We start from the raw sequence: 21,146 nt of genomic DNA, 5'->3' as shown, positions 1-21,146 counted from the left end.
TGTTAACTAAGATTAGGAAATTATTACGCAAAATGTTATAATAATTTTTATTTAACTCTTAAAGGTGTACTTTTAATGTGAAAGCAAATATATCATTTTAATACATACAAATAATGATGATTTATAAACAAATAAAGGTTTCCTTTAAATAGTGGGCAAATTCCACAGTCTACTAATTTAAAAAATAAATTAAAGAGTTTTATTTTTATATGATTATACAAGTATTTCCTATCATATTTAAAAATGAGTACCACTCTTGTATATTTCTGCTGTCAAACAGAAGGCACACCAAATTAAGCAAGATAGAAAAATAACAAAATAGTTATATTATAAGGCAATGTTTTAAAAATAACAAAAATGGAGTAAGCAAACTATTCAATTTGTATCTCTATATATACTAGCACAATGAAAGTTGCTAAGCTGAACACTTTTGTACATTGATAACCTTTCTAAGATGACCTCTATTATCAAGAATAGAATTTATTCTATATAATGAAAGAGAGAAAAACCTTTGTAACATGACCACATATCCATCTATGTAGCCTAACAAGCTAAATCAAACTTGTCTAAAACAGTTATTGAATACCATTCTAAACTTTTCATAAGTTGAACAGAAAAAAACCTATTTTTTCTGAAGATCTTTATGACATCAGGTTATGTATTAGAATTTCACTGGATCAATGAAATAGTACTAAAAACTAGAGATGCAACGAATATTTGGATTCTACTTGGTATTTAACCTTTTTACCAAATATTTGTTAAAGTATTTTTTGGAAAATTATTTTTCAACAAAGTTTTTTTGGGAGAAATTTTAATAGATTTACTAAAAAATAAGCTTAATTCATATTTCTTACTATATAATAGTTTGTACACATATTTGTAAAGTTTTAAAACTTGCTAATTTATGTTATGAACTAAACCAACAAAAATTTGAAGATTTGAAACTAGAATACTTTACACTGAACCATGAGTTTCTCAAAGTTTATTTTTTTCATTTTTCTATTATATTCAGTCAAGTCAATTTTATAGTTTTTTCAACACTTTGTATTTTAAAATTTGAGAAATATTTTTGTTTTGTTTCATTGTTGTTTGTTTTTCTATTTTAACTAAAATGAAACCTGTTAATGAAACATTTCTAATAGACTATATTCTTTTATTGTCACTTTTTTTGTACTGCAAAACAGATAACTAGTAACATAGTATACTGTGATTGTGATTATCAATGTTAAAAAAGTACGATTTTAGAACGGAGAAAAATTCCTTTTTCTGCTTCGGTTTTGATTTTTTAAAACTTTTTTTATCAGTATTTTTACTATGCATCTTTTAAAGAGCATTTCTAATGAACAAAATTCTTTTATGGTAACTTTTTTCTAAAAATATGGCAATGAAGAAAAAACTTAAGTTTTTATGGACGTTTTTATTATGATGTGGCAATTCACTTAAACATCACTTTTTTCTTGAAAATATGGTAATTGGAAAGTTGAAACGTTTAGCTTAAGTTTTATTTCAAAACTTAAGATAGATTTTTATTTTGAATATAATCTTAATTTTTATCGGCATTTTTATGATAGCGCTGCATTTTAAAAAGTGTTTTTGATAGAAATTATCACTTTTAACGTTTTTATGGATAATTATTAACAGAAAATATTATTTTTAAAATTAAAGTTTTATTTTAAGAATTAAGAAAATATTTTTGTTATTTTTTTCTCAACTTTTAAGACTTTAGCTTTTTTTTTCCAGTCAAATATCTGTTAGTTTTTTTTCCCATCTTAAATATTAAGTACCTTAATATCTAATTATCCTAAACGTTTCCATTATAAAGTTTTTTTTACCCATATACTAATAATACAAGCTTTATTTATTTTTCAATAATAACTAAACTTACTTCTAAAGAAAATCTAACATTTATTAACGATTGTTTGTTAAAAAATGTTGATATATGTCGGTCGAATATTTAGTATTTGTTAATTTTTTTGGCTGAATATTCGATACACTGCCAAATCACTATTTCTTACATTCCTACTAAACCTCTGTGTGTGTTGACTATATGAGAAAAATGCTAAGAACTTAACACTGTTTTGTAAAGGGCATCATATTCATTTGGTAAATATAACAAAATAAATTTTAAAATGTTGAAATAAAAGTGATCAGTTTTTTAATTTTGCACTATTTTAAGAACATAATAAATAACATCATAATAAATAACAGCCATACTAAAAAAACAAATATGCATTGCTTTTTTAAACAATTTAATTTAATATTAAACTTGGATAAGAAATTTTAATTCATTTTGGTAATTATTTATACTTCAACATGAAATAACGTTTTTAATTCATGTTATTTATTACTTTGATTGGTAACATGAAAACAATGCACCAGAAAATATCAACTTACATAGGTTTCAGTGATTCATTAGAACTTAATACTGATTTTATTTTCTAACTTCAATATAACCCCTAATACATATACTTTTTACACTTCGATTTTTATAAAAATTTTAAAAATTCATATTATGCGAAGCTGCTATGGAGTAATTGGAATATTTTCAATATAGCGCTAATTAGATGATTCTAAGTAACAAATCCTTGTAAATCCAAGAAATGAAACAGTAACTACCTCTATTGACTAATTTAAAATTATACTTTTTGTAAATAGAATAGATATCTCAGCAAGCCCGATCAAAAACACAATGTCAATAAGAACTTCATTAGCATAGAGAAAAAACAAATACTTGTAAAACCACAGAAATAAAAAGTATAGAGAGTTAGTAAATCTCATAACCTTAAGATGCCTATTTTATTTACAAAAAGCATAGTATAAAATCACAAGTTAATGATTATAAGGGTATATTTACTATTTCTGTCTTTTTTATAAATTAAATAAATAAAAAATCTTGAAAATGAAAGTTGTAAAAACATTTATACCATTTCTTTTCATCTTCTGAAACAATAGAATGATCTCCGTGACAAGGCTTTGTAATAACACCACTTACACCAGATGAAGATTGTTGCTGCTAAAAAGTATTTTATAACAACATAAAATCAAAGGACATATTTGCGTAAATCAAAGAACAAATTTATATAATTCAATAGTCTGTTGAAAATAGATATTCATAAATAAAATCAAAAAATAAACTTTGAAAATAACAGAATTTTATATCTATAATACAATATCTTAAATTAATAGAACATTATTCAAAATTTCAATATTCAAGTTTTAATGTATACTTATTTTCTGTAATAGTTTTTATCATAATTCACAAAATTAGTGAGAACTACAAATATGTAGTTCCTTAGAACAAAACTGTGAATATTGGCTTCTACAATACTGCCAAGCAAAGTATCAATCAAATCTAATTTTGTGAATTCTACAGTTGGATTTCAGAAAAATTTAATTATAAATGTCAGCAACCAATATTTTGTAGCTTTGCAAAATATCTAATTTTAAATGCAATTCTCAGTAAAAAAAATACATTATTCAATTTTCCTCTTGAGTTATATAATAACTAGTTTTTTAAACTCTTTTTTTTTTGTTTGAAAAATTAGAAGCTTATATGAAACTACAATATAGTACAGTTTGTAACAAAGGAAAAAAACATTTTTACAAATAATTCTGTATTTTATGTCAACTTTTTTAAAAGTGTTTAAAAAAGTTCATAAAAATAATTTGCCTTATAAAATTATTTAACAATTCTTTAAAAAATTATTACAATGCACATTATCACCAGACATTTAAAATATATATATATATATTTTTTTACAAAGATATTAACATAGAAACAGGTTTAAATATATTTTGAAATTTTTATTGAAAGTATAAGTTCGCTAAAAATCAAGTTATAAAAAGCGAATTGCAAGTTATAAGTCAATACACTGAATTATAAAATAGAATTTGTTTGTTCACAGTTTCATGGCATTCAAATTCTAGATAAAATATGAAATATAAATTTATAAAAATATTAAAATTAAATACAAATAATACTTACAGCATTGTTTTCTTGTTCTTGCTGCTTGTGTTTACGAAACCACAAATTTTTATAGGTGTCAAGCTTTTTACCTTTATACCGCATCTAAAATACATACATTTTTAAGTTTAACATAATATGAAATAGATTAAAATTATTAAAATGGTATAATCATTGCCAGAGATTCTGCTTATGCACTATAACATATCAAGTACACCAAAAATCCTAGAAGAAATTCAAAAGAAAATTGTGACACATACTCTGGGATGATTTTAATTCTCAATTGAGTAAAATAAAATTCGTGAAATAACAGATTCATGTCAGCATAATTAAACCAAACTTCCAAAGGAAAATTGCTTTTTGTTTATATAAGTGTTTCATCTTATATTAAAAAACATTGATATTAAAGATTAAAAATTCTTTATTTAGTCTTCTATTAGTGCACATATCCCAATAAATGCATCATTGGTATCCCTGTAAATGCACATATTGGTAGATAGATAAAGAAGTAATATTAATTTAAGAAAAAAAAGAAAAGAAAAAGAGTTTGAAAAGAAAAAGAGTTGAAGTACAAATTTAATTCCGCATAAAAATGTTTAATTTTCAAAAATTTAAAATAAATTATTTACATTATTTTAAATGGGGATTCGTTTTTAGTAAAAAAATGACTTGGAATTTTGGAAGTCTTGAGTCCTTAGGGGCCAAAAGTTCCAAAGTCTAGCAGAATTACTAGATATAAAAATGATAAAAGTTGCTAAAAATAAAAATTATTTATAAACATTTTTGTTAAATGAAGGTCTAGGTTTAAAAGCTGATTTAAATAATATAAGATACAATTATAAAGAATTCACTGTAGGAAAATTAGTCACTGAAAAAAACATTTGCCAAAATCAGAAAACTACTAGAAGAATACCAAAGAATTAAACAACATATTTTGTTGATGCTCAAGTTTTGTAAAGAATAACTTAAAATCACTAAACTATAATTTTAACAAAATTCTTGTAAAATAATTTTTGGTAGATAGGCTATGGCCTTACTGTATTTAAAAGTTAAGTTATCATGATGCGCAAAGTGCATATGACGGTGTAGCCAACATGAGGAATTCGTTTTTTTCGAAACTCACTCAAGGATTTTAAGATCACCAGGCTTTATTCAAAATAAATGGTTATAACAAATATTCTAAAATAATGACCAACGTCAGCAGATTTCTGGCTCTTAAAATTATATTCTTTTTTTGTCTGTTTACTGTTATTCTTTTATTAAAATATGGCACAATAAGACAAGTTTCTGATTGATGATGGACTATACGACATCAGCTATGAATGATTTCAATTCGTAATTGGAAGATAATTTAATTAGTGAAGTATATTGATTTTGCAATTTCCCTAATAGATATTTTCCTTTTAAAACTTTTTTACAATATCAGTGAATAACATATTTTCAATTTATCCTGTTTCGGCAATCACTTTCAATTAAATATCTTTTTCTAGTTAATTTATCAACCAATGATGAATTGTATTCCAACAAGAATAATTTCTTAATTCTGGAAAAATATGTACAGTCAACTTATTAATTTATTATTGTATGTAAACACAGAGTGAAGAATAATTTAGCAGAAAAATACGTAACTAGGTGGATTTTAGAGTCACGCTGTGTGGATAAAAAAAGTCAAGACTAAAAATGGAAGTGATGTACGTACAACCTTCCTACTGAAAACTACCGTAAAATACTGATAAAGCGCCCCTCTAATTTTGAGGAAAATTGCCGTGTTGTCGAGGGGGGCAAATAAAAGGTATTGAAAAAAATTCAAAGTGCCGTTTTGCAAAAAATCAATTATATTTAGTTGAGCATTATTAAGTGTGAATCACAAAATAGACAGTAAAAATAATCATGGCAAAAGAAAGTAAATATAAACTTTAATCAGTAAAAACTTATTTTTGCAGCAATCCTTTATTCTTAAATTACAGTTGATTGCTGCTAATGCAAATAGGTGGGAAATTTAAAAAAAAAAAAAAAAAATATATGATAAAATATTTCTTAAAAAGAAAGACATATTAATCTCTGTGAACAAGCAGAATTTTCAGTCTAACTATTTTTTAGAACTAAATTTTATGAATTTATTCTTAAAATAAGAACTTTTTAAAATTGTGTTGTAGAGAAGGGGACTGTTTTTTAGTACTGATTGGCAATCTGTATTTCTGTGAAGCTACAAGGGGCGCTTTCTCGAGAAAGGGCGTTTTATCAGTATTTTACGGTACTGTATTTCTTTTTACAGTATCAGGGGTCTGTCTAGGTTTTTCTGAAAGGTACCTATTTTGTGAAAATTTAGACATAATTTGTGAAAAATTAAAAATTACTTTTAAAAATCAACACAAAAATAAGGATTTATTGCTTCTTAAGGGATGCAAAAATAAAATTTTAAGAAAAAGTATTTTGTGAAACTACCGTTTTTCCTAAAGTTGAATTTGTGAAGGCACCGCTAAAGGATAGTAAATTCGGCCTATACAGATCCCTGAGTATCTAATGTAAACAATCATATTTCAGGTTCTGAACCATGAATTTGAAATAAATTTTAAGAAGTTAAAGTATTAATATATAAAGCAAAGACTTACAGAAGACCACCCACAACCAGATTTTTTATCTGGATTTAAAAGCTTCTTGCAATGAATTGCCCAAGAGCTAGGAGATGAAAATACTTTCTGTGTTTCTTGAGCTCTGATTTTACCTCCAGGAAGTAAGTCTCCAACAAATTTAGCCCCCTGAAAGAAAAATTTCATTAAAAAAACTTTTCATTTTCTAAACTGCAATAAATAGAAACAAATTACAATATAAAAAAATGTTTTTAAAGAAGCAACAATCAATCAAACTGAGAATTGTTTTGAAGTTTTATGAACTCTCGTGAATAATTATAGATAATATTAATTAAGAACATTCTAACTCAGTTGTTGAGGTCTCCACACTTTTGAAAAAGGGTTTTTGTGCAATATATAGAAGATTTTTGATTTTTTGACAATAGATATCATGCTTAGTTAAATATCATGAATGTAAAGTCATGCACATTAATGTAAGTAAAAAGTAATAAAAATTTATAGTCTAGCTCTTTAATGATATTCTGTGTATAAGATCATTTTATCATATATACTTTTAATATGTTTAGTCTTATGTTGAAAAATATATATAAAACTCTTTAGTTCTGATTATATTTAGGATATAATGAGATATTGCCCATACTTTCTTTATTATATCTTAACTATAAAAATATAGAAAAAAAAATTTTTTTTTTGAATTTTTCAAATAATTATGTTGAGAAGCAAATTAAACAGTAAGTAAAATAAAGGGATGAAATACTAGAACAATTACAATAATTATTAGAACATTAAATTTTTTTTGATATCATTAGAATATCTTTTTTAAGCAAAAATATGAGCTTTCAACAAATATTCAGTTCACTATTCTTAAACAAACTTGTTGTGCAGTGGTAATTTTAGAATTATAATGTTCTATCAACAAAACTTTTCTTTTAAATAATTAAAATTCTAACATTAATAAAAAGAATTTTTATGATAATTTTTTGTTTCAACTATTTTTAACTACAATGTTAATTCAAAAATTATTAACTGCTTCCCTGAGTAAACTCGGGTATAGCTTAATTCGTCAATAGGCTATGTTTTATAACATTTTTATACGGCAGAAAGCAAAACAAATAATAATCTGCTGAGACTGGAAATTTGATGATATTTGTTTGGGAGTTTTGCGATCTGTGAGACTGAAGGCATGTTTTATATAGTTGCATATAAAATGGTTGATGAATTTAGGTACATAGAAAAAATGAGTAAAAAAAAATGGCATTCTTGAGCAAAAGGGAAAATAATGTAGAAGATTTTTCAGATTATGAAGATGTAAACATATACAATGACTAATATTTAACTTTCCTCATTTTCTCAAGATAATTTGGGATAGTAAACTGATAACAAATTAAATATACTTTACACATAGAAAAATTAAAATTTCAACTTAGAACTTGTGTATTATGTTTTGTTTTAGTTCCTTGTAATAAAAAAAAATTTAAAAAAAATGTTGATTTTTGGCACTTTTTTTTAAAAAAATTAAGGGAAGCTGTTAATTCATAATTGATAAGTTTTATTCTTCAAATGATTTTCTGCTTGGTTGAATAAATACAAACTTTACACTGTCAAGCCCCATCTCTCAACAAAAAAAGTAAAAAAAGGAAGTTTTATGAGCAAGTAGTTCAGAATCGTTAATTAAAAGTTAAAAAATTACATGCCTTGTGCTATTATGAATAATTATGTTTATACAGTCAATCAGCTAAAATTTACAATTAAGATAACTAAAAAAGTATAATGAGGTCCCAACTTTAATATTTTTAATGTCATGCTAATAATTCGTGACTACTCGATTCCCACAACTTAATATTAAGAAGACGAGTCAACTGTTAATCGCTGATAAAAATAGCCATAGCCAACATGTCATGGTTAAAAAATCTTAACTTTGAAGAATTATCTTATTAACGTTATTTTACAGAGATGCCCTCACGGACTATGGGGACACTACCCCATAAATTTGAAAAATCTTCCTTATTTTTGGTATGCAAAGTAAAATAAATAAATCTTTTTACTCAGATTACAATTATTTTGGTGTACCTCATCTATCTTAATTATATTCAATGTTAGAAACTTGGAGAAAAAAAAAGGGAAAAAAAAAACTTGAAACTTTATTTATACCAAGTTCAAAATGATTCTGAATGAAAACTTAGCTTATTTAAATATAAGGAATTAAATAAGTATCTATGTTTATACATAAGTTAGTTATTCTAATCCATTTTGCATACAAATGTAACAGTAGTTTTGTTACTTGCAAAATGCTACTTCCAACCCCCGTGGCAGAATCTTGGCGACACGGCGACATTGTCGCAGGTTACTGAGTTCTTGCAGAAAGATTTTTCATTTGGGAAGTAAAAAATTTTGGTTTTCCTTTCTGCAGAAATTTTAGAAAGCTTCTATCTTCTCTTCAGAATTATATTCAAAATTATATGCCATTCTTGCACATCGGAGTAGGAAAAAGGGCTTGCAATTTTTCTATTTTCCTTTCAGAATAAGTAACGAGTTTGGTTTTCTTTTCTGCAGAAATATTCGTTCTATTTTTTTGTGTGGCAGTTATTGCTATTAATTTCCACATAGTTTTTAAAATCAGATATTTTTAATCTGACATTATTTATTACAACAGCTGAATCTTGAAGTGAAAACACGCATTTGTAATCCTTTTTAAAAAGTTAGATTTGGCGTGATTTCGCAGTCGATCTCCGCAAGTAAAAAAATATTTGTACAAAATAACTTACTAAATAATCAATGGTTAGGAATCCTTCACCAGCTTCGAGAATCCCATCACTCATCAGCATGGACAATGTAACACCTCTACCGCTTTGGATACTACGCCGCTTTTGCATCTCTTCTAATGAATCAACTCCGCTTTCTCCTTCCTCCTCTTCTTCATCAGCAGAATGGCGAGCTTCCTCCTCTTCCATCATGTCATCTGATTTGGAGCTTGGTGTAGCTAAAAATTATAAAGAAATTTTAAATTTACAAACTTCTTTCACATAATCAAAAGCTTTTTTTAATTTTTTTTTAATCATAATGCAACGTATGATAATAAACACTAGAAAAAATCATACAAGATTTTTCAGCTTTAAGATGAATGTAATTGTTAAGAGGCCATAACTTAATTAAAAACAAATTTTTATACAGCAGAATTGAAATAATAATTTTAAAAAATTCCATTTATCTGGCATTTAATTCAAGATTTGAAAATTAAAAACATTTCTATTTATAAAAAAAGATGGTCACTCACTTTATTACTAAATATTATATAAATTCATTTTTTTTAAAGATTAAGTCATGAACATATTGATAATGTAGCTAGTTTTAACTCTTTGTCGAACTCAAAAATAGTTTTTTAAAATGTTCAGGAAAAAACGAGTTTAATTTAATTAGTTTCATGATTAGCTGTTTTGGTAAATACATTTTCTTAAATTGTGATAAATTTAGATTTCGATGTGCTATAGTGTGTTTTAAAGATCTTTTACTTTTTCAAAAACTATAATATTTTTTCGACAAAATTTTATAAAAAGCTTCAAAACTTTCCTCTTTTCCAATTATATAATATTTAAAGAAAACATTTTAAAGTAAATTTCTAGTAAGTTTAATGACAATACACACAAGAATAGAATCCATTTTATTAGTTTAAATATTTTAATCCAGTTTGCAACTCTAACAATTTTTGCATGGAAATCAAAATATTTAAAAATACTTATTCAATACAAGGAACATTTTAAGAATCAGATAAAATTTTTTTTTTTACAGTTTGATGCTCATGTTTCTTATAATTATATGTCTTAAACAGCAAACCTAATTTTAAGTTGTTTTTTAAATTACAGATAATTTTAATTTGTTTCTTCAAACAAAGAAAAATATTTAACTATATCTAGAAATAAGAAAGTCAACTTTATTATTCAGTATTTTCATTCAAAAAATTTGTAAATTTTAAATGTTCATTTTATTTAAATACTCCTTCATGTAAAGAAAAGTTTTTAACTTTAAATATCTTTTCCTAAGTAAATATCCATAAATGATTCAAGATATAATATGGTAGTGTATCAGTCTTTGCTTAGTTTTACTAAACTACATCAAAGAACACATTAACAACCAAGAAAAGTATTTTGTTTTAAAGAATAGGTGAGCAAAATTCCAGCAACTGTAAAAATGTAAACACTCGTTTGACTCAAATGATTCAGTTCATGGTTTCACATGACATACTTGCTTGATAATTTTTTTAGATCAATAATCCAAATAATTCTGTAAACAAAGCTAAGATCTCAAAAAAATAAAATTCACATCACACTTGCTAACAACTTAGATTCTCTTGTTGAAATTCTTTACTGTTCCATTTAAAATGCACTACTTTTTTCTTAATGTATGCATTTTAAGAGCTTTTATTGTAATGGAAAAGTTAAAATTAGAAACATAGTTATGCAGTATTAGAAAATATTTTGCATAGTAATAATTTCTTTCCCCCCACAATTAAGAACACCTCAATTAAGAAAACCGCAATTAAGGAAACAACGCTAAAACTCTATTTTAATTTACCTATTATTTAATCTATCTATTTTATCTATATAATAACTATCAGTAATTATATATATATATACATAACATTTTATTTTATTTAACACTTTCACCCAAATTAAGTATCATTAATCAATAGTATATAAAAAAACTATTGATCCATTTCCTTAGTATGCAAAAAAATTCATTCCATAAAAAAGAGATAATTCTAATTATTATCAAAATGGATTTTAAACTTGCAAATTTAATAATAATAAAAAAAAAAAACTTGTAGAAGTTTACCCAGAGGGTTAAACTCAGCTATACCGCCACAGAATAAATCCCCTTCAACTACAAAAAAAAAAAAAAAAAAAAAAAAAAAAAAAAAAAAAAAAAAAAAGATTTCAGTAGGGGGCAAAACTTTAAAGGCAGTACTGATAAGTACTACCTAGCTAATATCTACAAGTATTTTTTAAAAATATATACAAATTTAAAATCCATTTGGAACCTTGGCGATTGTAGCTGATGGCGCAGATCACACTACAGAATTATCTCCCGAAGAAACCACGTATTGGTCTGCAATAATTTATATCACAATTTAAAAAAAAAATCTATACAACTTATGTTGTTATCGTAAATAAATTGTTCTAATTCATATCAATGCGTTCGTTTTTGTGTTAATAATTAGTATAAATGTTAATAACATAAATATATATATTGCATTGACTTAAATATTATTTTAAACACATTTTTAAGAATACTTATTCCACGCATTAAACAATTCAACCACTGTGTTTAAGGGAAATAACGAAACATAGCATGCAACATCCCTAGCAGCCGATATGATACATAATTTCGATTGAGAATATAATAAACAATAAAACTGTCTTAAGAGTTAATAATAAGCTAGAACTTACTCATCATTTATTTATATATGTATAAAAAAAACAATGTCTCCAATTTATTGTGGATAATAATCAGGCATAATGAAAGGGACACTCCTTTCCATCAAAAACAAAACAAAAAACCGGTGTTTACATAAATTTACTGTTGCCACCAAGAATATAATCCATTTATGGATAGTTATACCAAGGCAGCCGAGAAATAAAGTCGTAAGGATGTGATTCTCAAATGCAAACACACGTCAATGTGTTTTGCATTTCCAACCAATTAAGTTCTCCTACTTTCTCGACTGAGATGTATGAATTGCAAACAATGCAAACGGTCTCTGTGAGTGAGCTTTGTGAGTGAGCTAGGTGTGAGTGAGCTTCGCGCTAGATTTCTTAAATCCCATCAATCTTCTTACGTAAAGTGGCAATTTCAAGTTCGAGCAAGATTTTAGAATCGGATGGTAAAGGTAACCTAATTGAAAACTTCTTTTATTTAACCTTATATTTTCCAAATTATGTTACTCTGGGATATTTCGTTTTCGATACTTAAGTGATATGGTGTACTCACCCTATAATAACTCACCTATATATGATTTCTGCCGGCAAAATTAAAACCAAACTTAAAATATATGCTCATTTTTTTGGTTAAAAACTTGAAAAGAAAATTAGAATAATTCTGTGTATCAATTGTTGATTTTCCTTGATGTAGGTGTTTGATCAGTGCTAATTAAGGGATTTTTATTGAAATTCTTTGTTTTGACTATCAACTCATAAATTATTATGAAAGTGAACATTGCTAAATGGATCCAAAACTTGAAAATAGGGATGTAAGGAATAGTGATTTAGCAGAATACCAATTATTAATCCTAAAAGAGTCGACCAGATTCCGAATATTTGGTGGCTAAATAGCAACATTTTTTTTAAAGAAAAAGAAATCATTAATTATTTTTTATTCAAAAGTAAGTTAAGTCATTATTGAAAATTAATAAAAGAAAGTAATCAAACTAAGTACATAACTTTGAGTTGTAAAATTTTAATGATAAATTAAACCTAAATGCAAGTTGTAAATATAGGCCAGAACTGCTACATACATTTGCATTTTTTATTTTAACTGGATAATTTATTTACAGTTTTATATCTAAGTTTTATTTTTAAAATTTAACAAAATTAATTGTTGGGATCGATTCCACCTGATATTTAATCAGCTGTTATTTATTTTTGGTTCTACCTACTCTAGTTAGGTTATTGGAACTCCAAATCCTAGAGTTGGCACTATTAACTGAACAAATGCAACGTAATATATAGTTTGTCTCAAGTAAGAACTCCTCTAGTTACTCGTTTGTACACGTGGTGGTGACTATCGTAACGAGCTATAAACTATTTCAAGTAGGGGTGTGGGGTCACTGTTCAGGACAGATTTTGGCTCAGGTCAGTGAGAGAGAGGAAGATATATATTTTTTTTTTTGGTCTATTGTATCAGCCTTTAGAGTGAAGTTACCTTCCCTGAAATGCATTATTCTTGTTTCCATAGCTGAAAATGGCCTCAGACTTTGTAGCTTGTTGTGTTCTTACCATAAACAAGCTATACATTAAAATATTTACTTATTACAATTGTTTTTCAAAAAAGCAATTTATTTTCCCAATAACATTTAAAATTTTGACTTTTTTTAAAAAATTTTTATTTGTGTATTTGTTTTATAAAGACACAAATTATTTTAATAATAATAAATTAACGAGTATTTATTTATACAATACTCGTTTTGTTTCCAAAATAATCTATGTGCATTTTCAAGGATCTGTCCAGGCCAAATGTAATACTATTTAGTGGTACTTTCACAAATTCAACTTTAGGAAAAAGGGTAGTTTCACAAAATACTTTTTCTTAAAATTTTATTTTTTGTGTCCTATAAGAATCGATAAATCCCCTTTTTACCCTATTTTTGTGTTGATTTTTTAACATACTCTTTAATTTTTACAAATTTTTACAAATTATGTCTAAAGTTTCACAAAATTGGTTCCTCTAAAAGAAAACTTAGACAGACCCCTGATTTTAAATGTTTTAGAAAAATAGTAAGAGTTTGTCCCCATACTAAACTTAATTTTTAATTATCTGTTACTTTGCAGAATGCAGAAATATATTATTTTTACTTAATTGAGAATTTGGCGTTTTAATTCCTGTTTTATTATTAACATAAATTTTATTTTCAGTCAAGAAACTTACATAACTTTGCTTTATATTATTAAGTGAATATTGTATTTAAATATTCCAACGATAACAAAATAAATAAATTATAAAGTAAAATTGTTGCTATTTCTTTCAAATTTAGGAATTTCAAACTGTTAACCATTCACTTCTAGATACGCTTTGTAAAAATAATAAAATTTTATTTCTATAAATGTATTTCAGTTATTCATTTTTAAATGTAAATTGCTTCAGATAATTTCAATCGAATAAAAATATAATTTATACACTCCAATCCATTTAAGAATCACTTGCATTTAAAAGTCTTTCGTTCTTAGATAATTCAGTTTCCTTTTTACATTTTTTATAAATACATTATTACATGATTTGTAACTAAACATTTGCTAAAAACAGTGTTTTCATCATAGAAAAAAAAAAAATGGGTGAGAATTTCTCACCCTTTCGCAAAAACACGGTAAGATTTCAAAAAGTTAAGTGAGATTTCTAAAAACTAAAAAAACACAAATACACTTCACTTGGAAAAAAAACCATTTCTTTAATTATAATACATTTTTAATGTCTTCTATTTTTTAAAGCATTGAATATTTTTGCTGCATCATCATAGAATATTTTGCCTTTACAAGGTATTTGTCCATTTTACGTTAGTGCATAAAGAATTTGAACGTCTTACATGAAGTAACCTACGGTAAACACATGGTTGCAGAGAAATCTGTTCTGAAAGGGGTTCCGTGGTTTGGAGGGGTAGTGTTCTGTTGCTCGAAAAGGTTCTGAACTATACTGGTAAATAGGAAATTAATGAAACATCCGGGAAGAAAAGTGAAACGGTTTTATTCTAAATGGTGTAATGCGAGAAATTTGCGAATTTTGAAATTGATTTATAGAATGCAGGTATTTCTCGCGGTAATAATTTTTTAATGCGAGGAAGGAAAAAAATATGCGAGAGTCTTGCTCTGTAGTGAAAGCACTGTAAAAAAAATTAATGACGAACATCATGAATGTGAGGAAGAGCATCATGCTCTTCTCTATATTTTGCTCTTTATACTAATTATATAATAATAATAATAATAACAGTGATAAATGGCGCCAAGCTAGTTTGCCAGATAAGCAGTAAGAAGTCATGGAGATTTTAAGTCATGGGAAAGGGTAGGTAAAAACCAGATCAAGAAATGAAATAACTGAATCACAAATTAGTGTGTAAACTGTCCTAATAAAAGGCATCATTTTTTGTTTTATTATTTCAACTAAAGAATAATTTATTTTACTTTTTTAGATTATTCTGATCAACAATCAAGTATGCGCGAACCAAAGTATGTTCCCTTATTTTATTGTAAATAGATTATTACTTTGTCTTAATGTTACTTTTTGTAAATTTTTTCTTCTTATTTATCTAATTTTTTCACATTTTAGTAAAGGGAGATCTAAGTTAGGGCTGAAATCTTTAGATGTTGGTAAAGAAAAACATGGTGAGTATTAGTTATTTTTTTTAATCTAATGTTATTAGTGATTCAACTAGACATTGCAAACTATGGGGCTCCTTACCGCTCAGGACTTCTTGATTTTTGCGTCATTTTTTCACTAAAAGTGGGTCCCTATTTAAAATAATACAATTGTCTACTTTATTAAAGTAGAGATGTAGGAAGTCAAAAAGTTTAGATCCAAAGATGTGATTGTTAATTGATTTAATAAGACGATTCAACAAAGAATTAAAGCCAAAATTTCCAAATCAAAACTCAAAATTATCAATTTCTCTTTCTACTTTTACTCTGAAAAAAGTTAAGTTTAATTCTGTCTTTGTGAATCTGCTGGTGCGTTATTATTTTCTGTTTTTTTAATTGTTGAATTATGTGTCACCTTTGCTACAGGGTTGGGGTTTTGGACATCTTAAACTGGTTTTGGACAGAACTCGTGGGTTTTAATGTCTTAAGCTGACTAAAACTGTCTTAAAGTGTCGAAAACCTTGATCATGGGTGAAAGGTAAAAATTCTATATGTGTAACCATTGTACACATAATAATTACATGTTATCAAAAAATATTTGATATTTTTTATACAATTATCTTTAATTTATTAAAGGAAAATAATATAATAGGAATTTATTTATAATATTTGAAAGAACGGAAGAACAAAAGTGATTATCTTATCCTATAAATATGAATAAATATACTTTTAAAACTGATAAAGTATGTTTTTGCATAAGAATAAATAATGCAATATTAAAAGTAATAATAAATTTTAAAAAAATAATGAATAAAAAAATAATGTATAAAAAATATTAATAAACAAAAATGTGTTTTATTATGTTTCTTGTTCTAAATTTAACCTTTTATTTTTCACAATAATTTTTTTTTTATTTTTAAATCTTAGAATTTCTGCATCACAGGATAACAACAAAGACATCTATTTTTTTTTTAAAAATTGTTTTTAAATATATTAATTTAAATTGGAAATACAAAATAACTGAAAATTGTTTGTTTTTCTGTCTTGTTAGTTCGTTTTCTGTGAGGAAATATATAGTGGCGGCAAAAAAATTTAATAAGAAATACTTAAATTCTTTCAACCAAGCGTATTCGTAAGAACTTTCTGGAATTGTTGCTTCTAAACGAGGATTGAATTATGCCTTCTGCTCGTTATAATTCCTTAAAAATTTTGATCATTAATCTAAAATATTTTTAATTAAAAATGAAATTACTAATTTTCCATTTAAAGAAAGGTATTGATTTAGCTACCTAAACTTTTATTTATTATATTTTTTAAAAACAACAGCCAGTTTAGCACATTTATTTATTTATTTAATGGGATCTGTCCANGTTTAATTTTGATCTATAATTTTAAAAATATGTCTAACTATTTTAACTATTTACTTATTAGGTACTAAATAAAGTCTCCCTTAAGACTAAAGTGTTGCTATTTAAAATTTTTAAAAAAAAAATTTTGTTTCTTATTTAGCCTGTTTTAACTGTTGCGTGATCATTTCTCTCTCCTTTTGAAAGAAAGCCTCTTTTCTCATTTTTCCAGGTTGGCACGTTTGGGTACAAGATATGTTTTATTATTAGTGTTTATTTTGCAAAAACAAGATTATTCTATTTACGTTATTATATCAATGATATAAATATTTATTTTTACATTGAAATTCAAAGCATAGCACTTTTTAAAAAATAGGGTGGTTTAGTGTTAAGGAAACATCCACTTGGTGTCAACAGATATGAACTACCACTTTTTTCGTATTGGTGTTTTTCATATATAAACCACTGTATGGGGTTGGGCATTATCAAGTTAATGTAATGATTTATGTTCAATTTAAATGTTAAACTAATTTATCTATAAACATTTTGATTTTTTTTTTAATAGAGCACAGGAAACCTCAGCTATCATTGAGCATATCTGAAACTAAGTAAGTTGCATGTCAATTTTAATACTTTATTTATTTGTTCTACATATCTAAGAGTTTGGTTTTATCCAACATTTACTGTTGAAAATGCTAACAAAAAAATAAAAGCGAAAAACAAAACAAGAAAAACTGTTATAGCTTGGAGATATGGTGACCAGAAGCCAAAGATTTATTTATTAGCAGGTTAAAAATGGCTATCCTATGAGTTGTCATTCAAGATATTTTAAAATGTTTATTGGATATTGAGACAACTTTTAATCTTCATTTGCTTTTTACTAATTTTTCACCCCATATATCATTTGGAAATCAACAGAACTATGCCTATATTTACTGTTTGCTTATTTTTACTTTAAACATAGGAAACTCCCAATAAGAACGTCCTGATTTTTCGTTAAAAATTAATTTTACATGTCAAATTGTAATATAATATATTTTTGAAATTAATATTTTATTAAGACAGTAGAAGCTGTCCTTAATTTAGTTTTAAATTTTATTATTTCTTCATAATGCCTTTCTTCCAATTTCCCAATTCTTGTTTCCCAATGTTGTATCTCCCTAAAATCAATGTTTAAACAGGGTATAGTTTTTTTTCTGGTAAAATTGATACTTTCTACCATATAAATTTTAACATTATTTCTTCTAATGAACTTATAGATCTAATCTTACCTACCATCAAAAGTAAGTTATTGAATAATGAGCATACTGTATATCCCAAAGTATTAGTAGACTTTTGAACCCCCAAAATTTTATGAAAATCAAAGTATTGACTTAAACACCTGTAATAAAGTCGGACGATTTATTTGATTATTAAATATCGATGCGTTGTAAACAGGTAGATGCAAATAATTCTGTATTAATTTATTCCTTTCAAAAACTATTTTTAATACGTTATATACAACTAATTTTGCATTTTCTTTCAACCTGTTTTCATTACATATTAATAATTTTTTAAACAAAATTTTAAATTACGTTCTAAAAAATTTATAATGATAATATATATATTAATATGGGGTGGGAAATAAACACCTTCTTGATAACTAAACTAAACACATTCTTGATAACTAAACAAAATTTAATATAGCATATGTAAAGTAAGAAGAACAAAAAAAAAAACACTTATAGAAGATAGCAGGGAGAAGAACTTCTCTTCTCTTCGTACATATTCATCGTCTAACCCTTGTTACAAGATCATTGTCTGCTCGTTTTCTATTGTCTGGTGATCAGCTATTACCGCCATCTGACGCCGTTTTTTAGTTACGTTCAACAATGGCACTCAACATCTCGGCACTTAACATTTATATATCAAGGTAAATTTACTACAGTTTTCTGTACTGCGGCACTTTCACAAATTCAACTTTAAGAAAAACAAAATACTTTTATAAAAGCAAGTTCTGAGATTCTCCTCTCTGCCTTTTAAAATTTTGTTTTTGTATCATAAAAAATTATAAATCCTGGTTGAATTATGTATTTCAACTTGCAATGGAACTCTCCCACAAACTATTATAACGCTTTTCCTCCTCATGCCTGGCTGAGAGCATATCTGGATCTCGAAATGCCAAACGATGCGGGAGAAAAGGAGTGTCGGCCGCTCGTTCCTTAATGAAAATGGAAGAAAAGGCGCTTGTACCACGCAAGCCCCATTCTTGTTGCAATCTATGAAAAGAGAAGCTTTTCTCCCAGCTGTCTTTTACAAATAAGTAGCATGTGTTTGATCAGATAGTGCAGTGTAGCCTAATATCTGTCACTTATGCCTCATCAAAGCGAGCTTTATTTTTGCTGAGTTTTTAAAATGAAACAATAAGGTCTCCCTCTAAAAACTCTAAAGAAAGTTGAAATTCAGATATTATCTTAAAAATTATTGTAAATTTATTATTTATTAATAATTTTTATTTATTTTTTTTTTTTAGCAAGCTGCGAGCAAAGTTAGGATTAAAGCCACTTGAAGTTGATAATGATATTCCTGGTAAGTTCTGATTAATTTGTTCATTTTTAAATTCAATAGGTTGAATTATATTTTTTATTTATTCTTTTTATTTTGGTTCCAAAATTATATATTACATATTTTTTTTAATAGGCATTGAAGACGCTGATAAAGAAATTTCGAAGCCTGCTGCTGAAATTTTTGTCAAAACTGAAAATATCAATGAAAAGAAAAAATCTGAAGCACTACGCAAAAAACTAAAAGTCACAAAAGCGAAAAGGAAAATTGAGAATAAATTAAGGTTACATAATTCACTTTTTCTTATCTCAAATTAAAACTTTTGCACACATGTAAAAAAGGTTCAATATTCTGGAAATTATGGGCCTGGCCTTATATTTTCCTTACTTTTTTAGAAACGAAACATTTGTACAAAATAATTTTTTTATTAAAAGAGACACCTTTTTTTTTTTTATAAGAAAGCTTTTAATAGTGTAGATAAAGATGGCCAGAACTAATAATTTAAAAAGTTCATAAACAAACAATGTATGAATCATAACATTATGTTCAAGATTAATAATAATAAGAAAAATTCAGTGTTTGTCTTTTTACTGAAAAATATTGTTAAGAATTTAAAATAAATAATTTAAATTTTGAGAAGTGAAAGAAAAACTTTCTTAGATTTCCTAGTATTATTACAATTTTCTGTATAGAACAGCCAGTTAAAGTTTATTTCATTTATTTATTTTCATTTATTTATTTTGGAGAATTGGTTGGAAGGAATCTTACATAATAAATTGGTACTAACTATGTAACATAATATAGGATACAAAATTTTGAATGTAAATTTTGTTTTCCTTCTTATTTAAAACAAGAAAATTATTAATTTTATAGCTTATTTAGTAGGTCTTGGATATATGTGTGTCACAAAATATATGCTTAATACCATATGGGTACACCAGTCTATGACTTTCATTTCTATCAATGCATAGGAATTCTAATTTAAGCTGCCAATGTAACAAAATGCCATCTATGCTATCTCTGTTGCCAGCACATGCTGAGGAAGACAATGTTTGTTTTGTTATGTCAATGTTTTTCAGCAAACTAAATCAGAAATAAACTAAATTAGTGATTACTTAAAGATAATTTTTAAGTAGTTGACTCTAATTATTATTAAATTATTAACTTTCAGGAATACAAAAGGAATTGCTGTTTCTGATTCAGAAGATGAATCTGCTGCTTCATGGGTTATAAAACACCAGAAATTATTGCAGGAAAAAGAAGCTGCAGAAAAAAGGGTATGAATTTAGATATTTTCAGTTTTAAAAATTAATGAAAAACCTTTAATTCAGTGACTCTGAAAAGAATAATTTGAATTTTGTTGAAGTACTAAAGAATGATGAATTTCTGGCATTTTTCTCCTTTATGTGACCGAATATTTTATCTACCTTAAATACTTGCTGTCCATGATAGTCACATTTTAAAAATGTTACACTTTGATGGTGTTTAGAAGCTAATTTACCCTATTTTATAGTTAAATAGTCTTGCCCTTTCTTTTAACTGATGACTAAAGTTTGCACTAAGTCTGATAAAGTGAAATAATTCTCTTAATCAATGACAAACATTCTGTTGTGATTTAAATATTTAATTATCAGTACATGAAGCA

The 21,146-nt window shown here is 26.0% G+C and overlaps 2 protein-coding genes across 7 annotated transcripts in view; one reads left to right on the top strand and one right to left on the bottom strand.

Annotated features, from left to right (window-relative positions):
* The window catches only part of LOC107441900 (MPN domain-containing protein), a 30,994-nt gene extending 18,722 nt beyond the window's left edge, over nt 1-12,272 (bottom strand). For 2 of the 5 annotated variants that reach the window (XM_016055305.3, XM_016055306.3), the window contains exons 1-5: nt 12,000-12,118; nt 9,321-9,535; nt 6,577-6,723; nt 3,986-4,069; nt 2,925-3,010 (exon numbers count right to left, since the gene is read on the bottom strand). In XM_016055305.3, coding sequence (XP_015910791.1) covers nt 2,925-3,010; nt 3,986-4,069; nt 6,577-6,723; nt 9,321-9,535; nt 12,000-12,006 — 539 coding nt within the window. In that variant the 5' untranslated portion in view covers nt 12,007-12,118. Of the gene's footprint in view, nt 1-2,924; nt 3,014-3,985; nt 4,070-6,576; nt 6,724-9,320; nt 9,536-11,999 lie in introns of all 5 variants that reach the window. The other 3 variants (XM_016055302.3, XM_016055304.3, XM_016055307.3) reach the window with 3 other exon arrangements.
* Nucleotides 12,273-12,318: 46 nt separating this feature from the next.
* LOC107441898 (U4/U6.U5 tri-snRNP-associated protein 1) overlaps nt 12,319-21,146 on the top strand; it is a 29,969-nt gene continuing 21,141 nt past the window's right edge. The window contains exons 1-7 of one of the 2 annotated variants that reach the window (XM_016055299.3): nt 12,319-12,439; nt 15,446-15,482; nt 15,583-15,638; nt 17,523-17,565; nt 19,470-19,525; nt 19,637-19,784; nt 20,673-20,778. In XM_016055299.3, the coding sequence (XP_015910785.2) occupies nt 15,469-15,482; nt 15,583-15,638; nt 17,523-17,565; nt 19,470-19,525; nt 19,637-19,784; nt 20,673-20,778 (423 nt within the window). In that variant the 5' untranslated portion in view covers nt 12,319-12,439; nt 15,446-15,468. Of the gene's footprint in view, nt 12,440-15,293; nt 15,319-15,445; nt 15,483-15,582; nt 15,639-17,522; nt 17,566-19,469; nt 19,526-19,636; nt 19,785-20,672; nt 20,779-21,146 lie in introns of those variants that run through there. The other variant, XM_016055296.4, reaches the window with a different exon arrangement.

This window comes from Parasteatoda tepidariorum, chromosome 1 (assembly GCF_043381705.1).
Source record: "Parasteatoda tepidariorum isolate YZ-2023 chromosome 1, CAS_Ptep_4.0, whole genome shotgun sequence".
Taxonomy (NCBI): Eukaryota; Metazoa; Arthropoda; class Arachnida; order Araneae; family Theridiidae; genus Parasteatoda; species Parasteatoda tepidariorum.
This window is presented reverse-complemented; position numbering and strand designations above follow the sequence as displayed.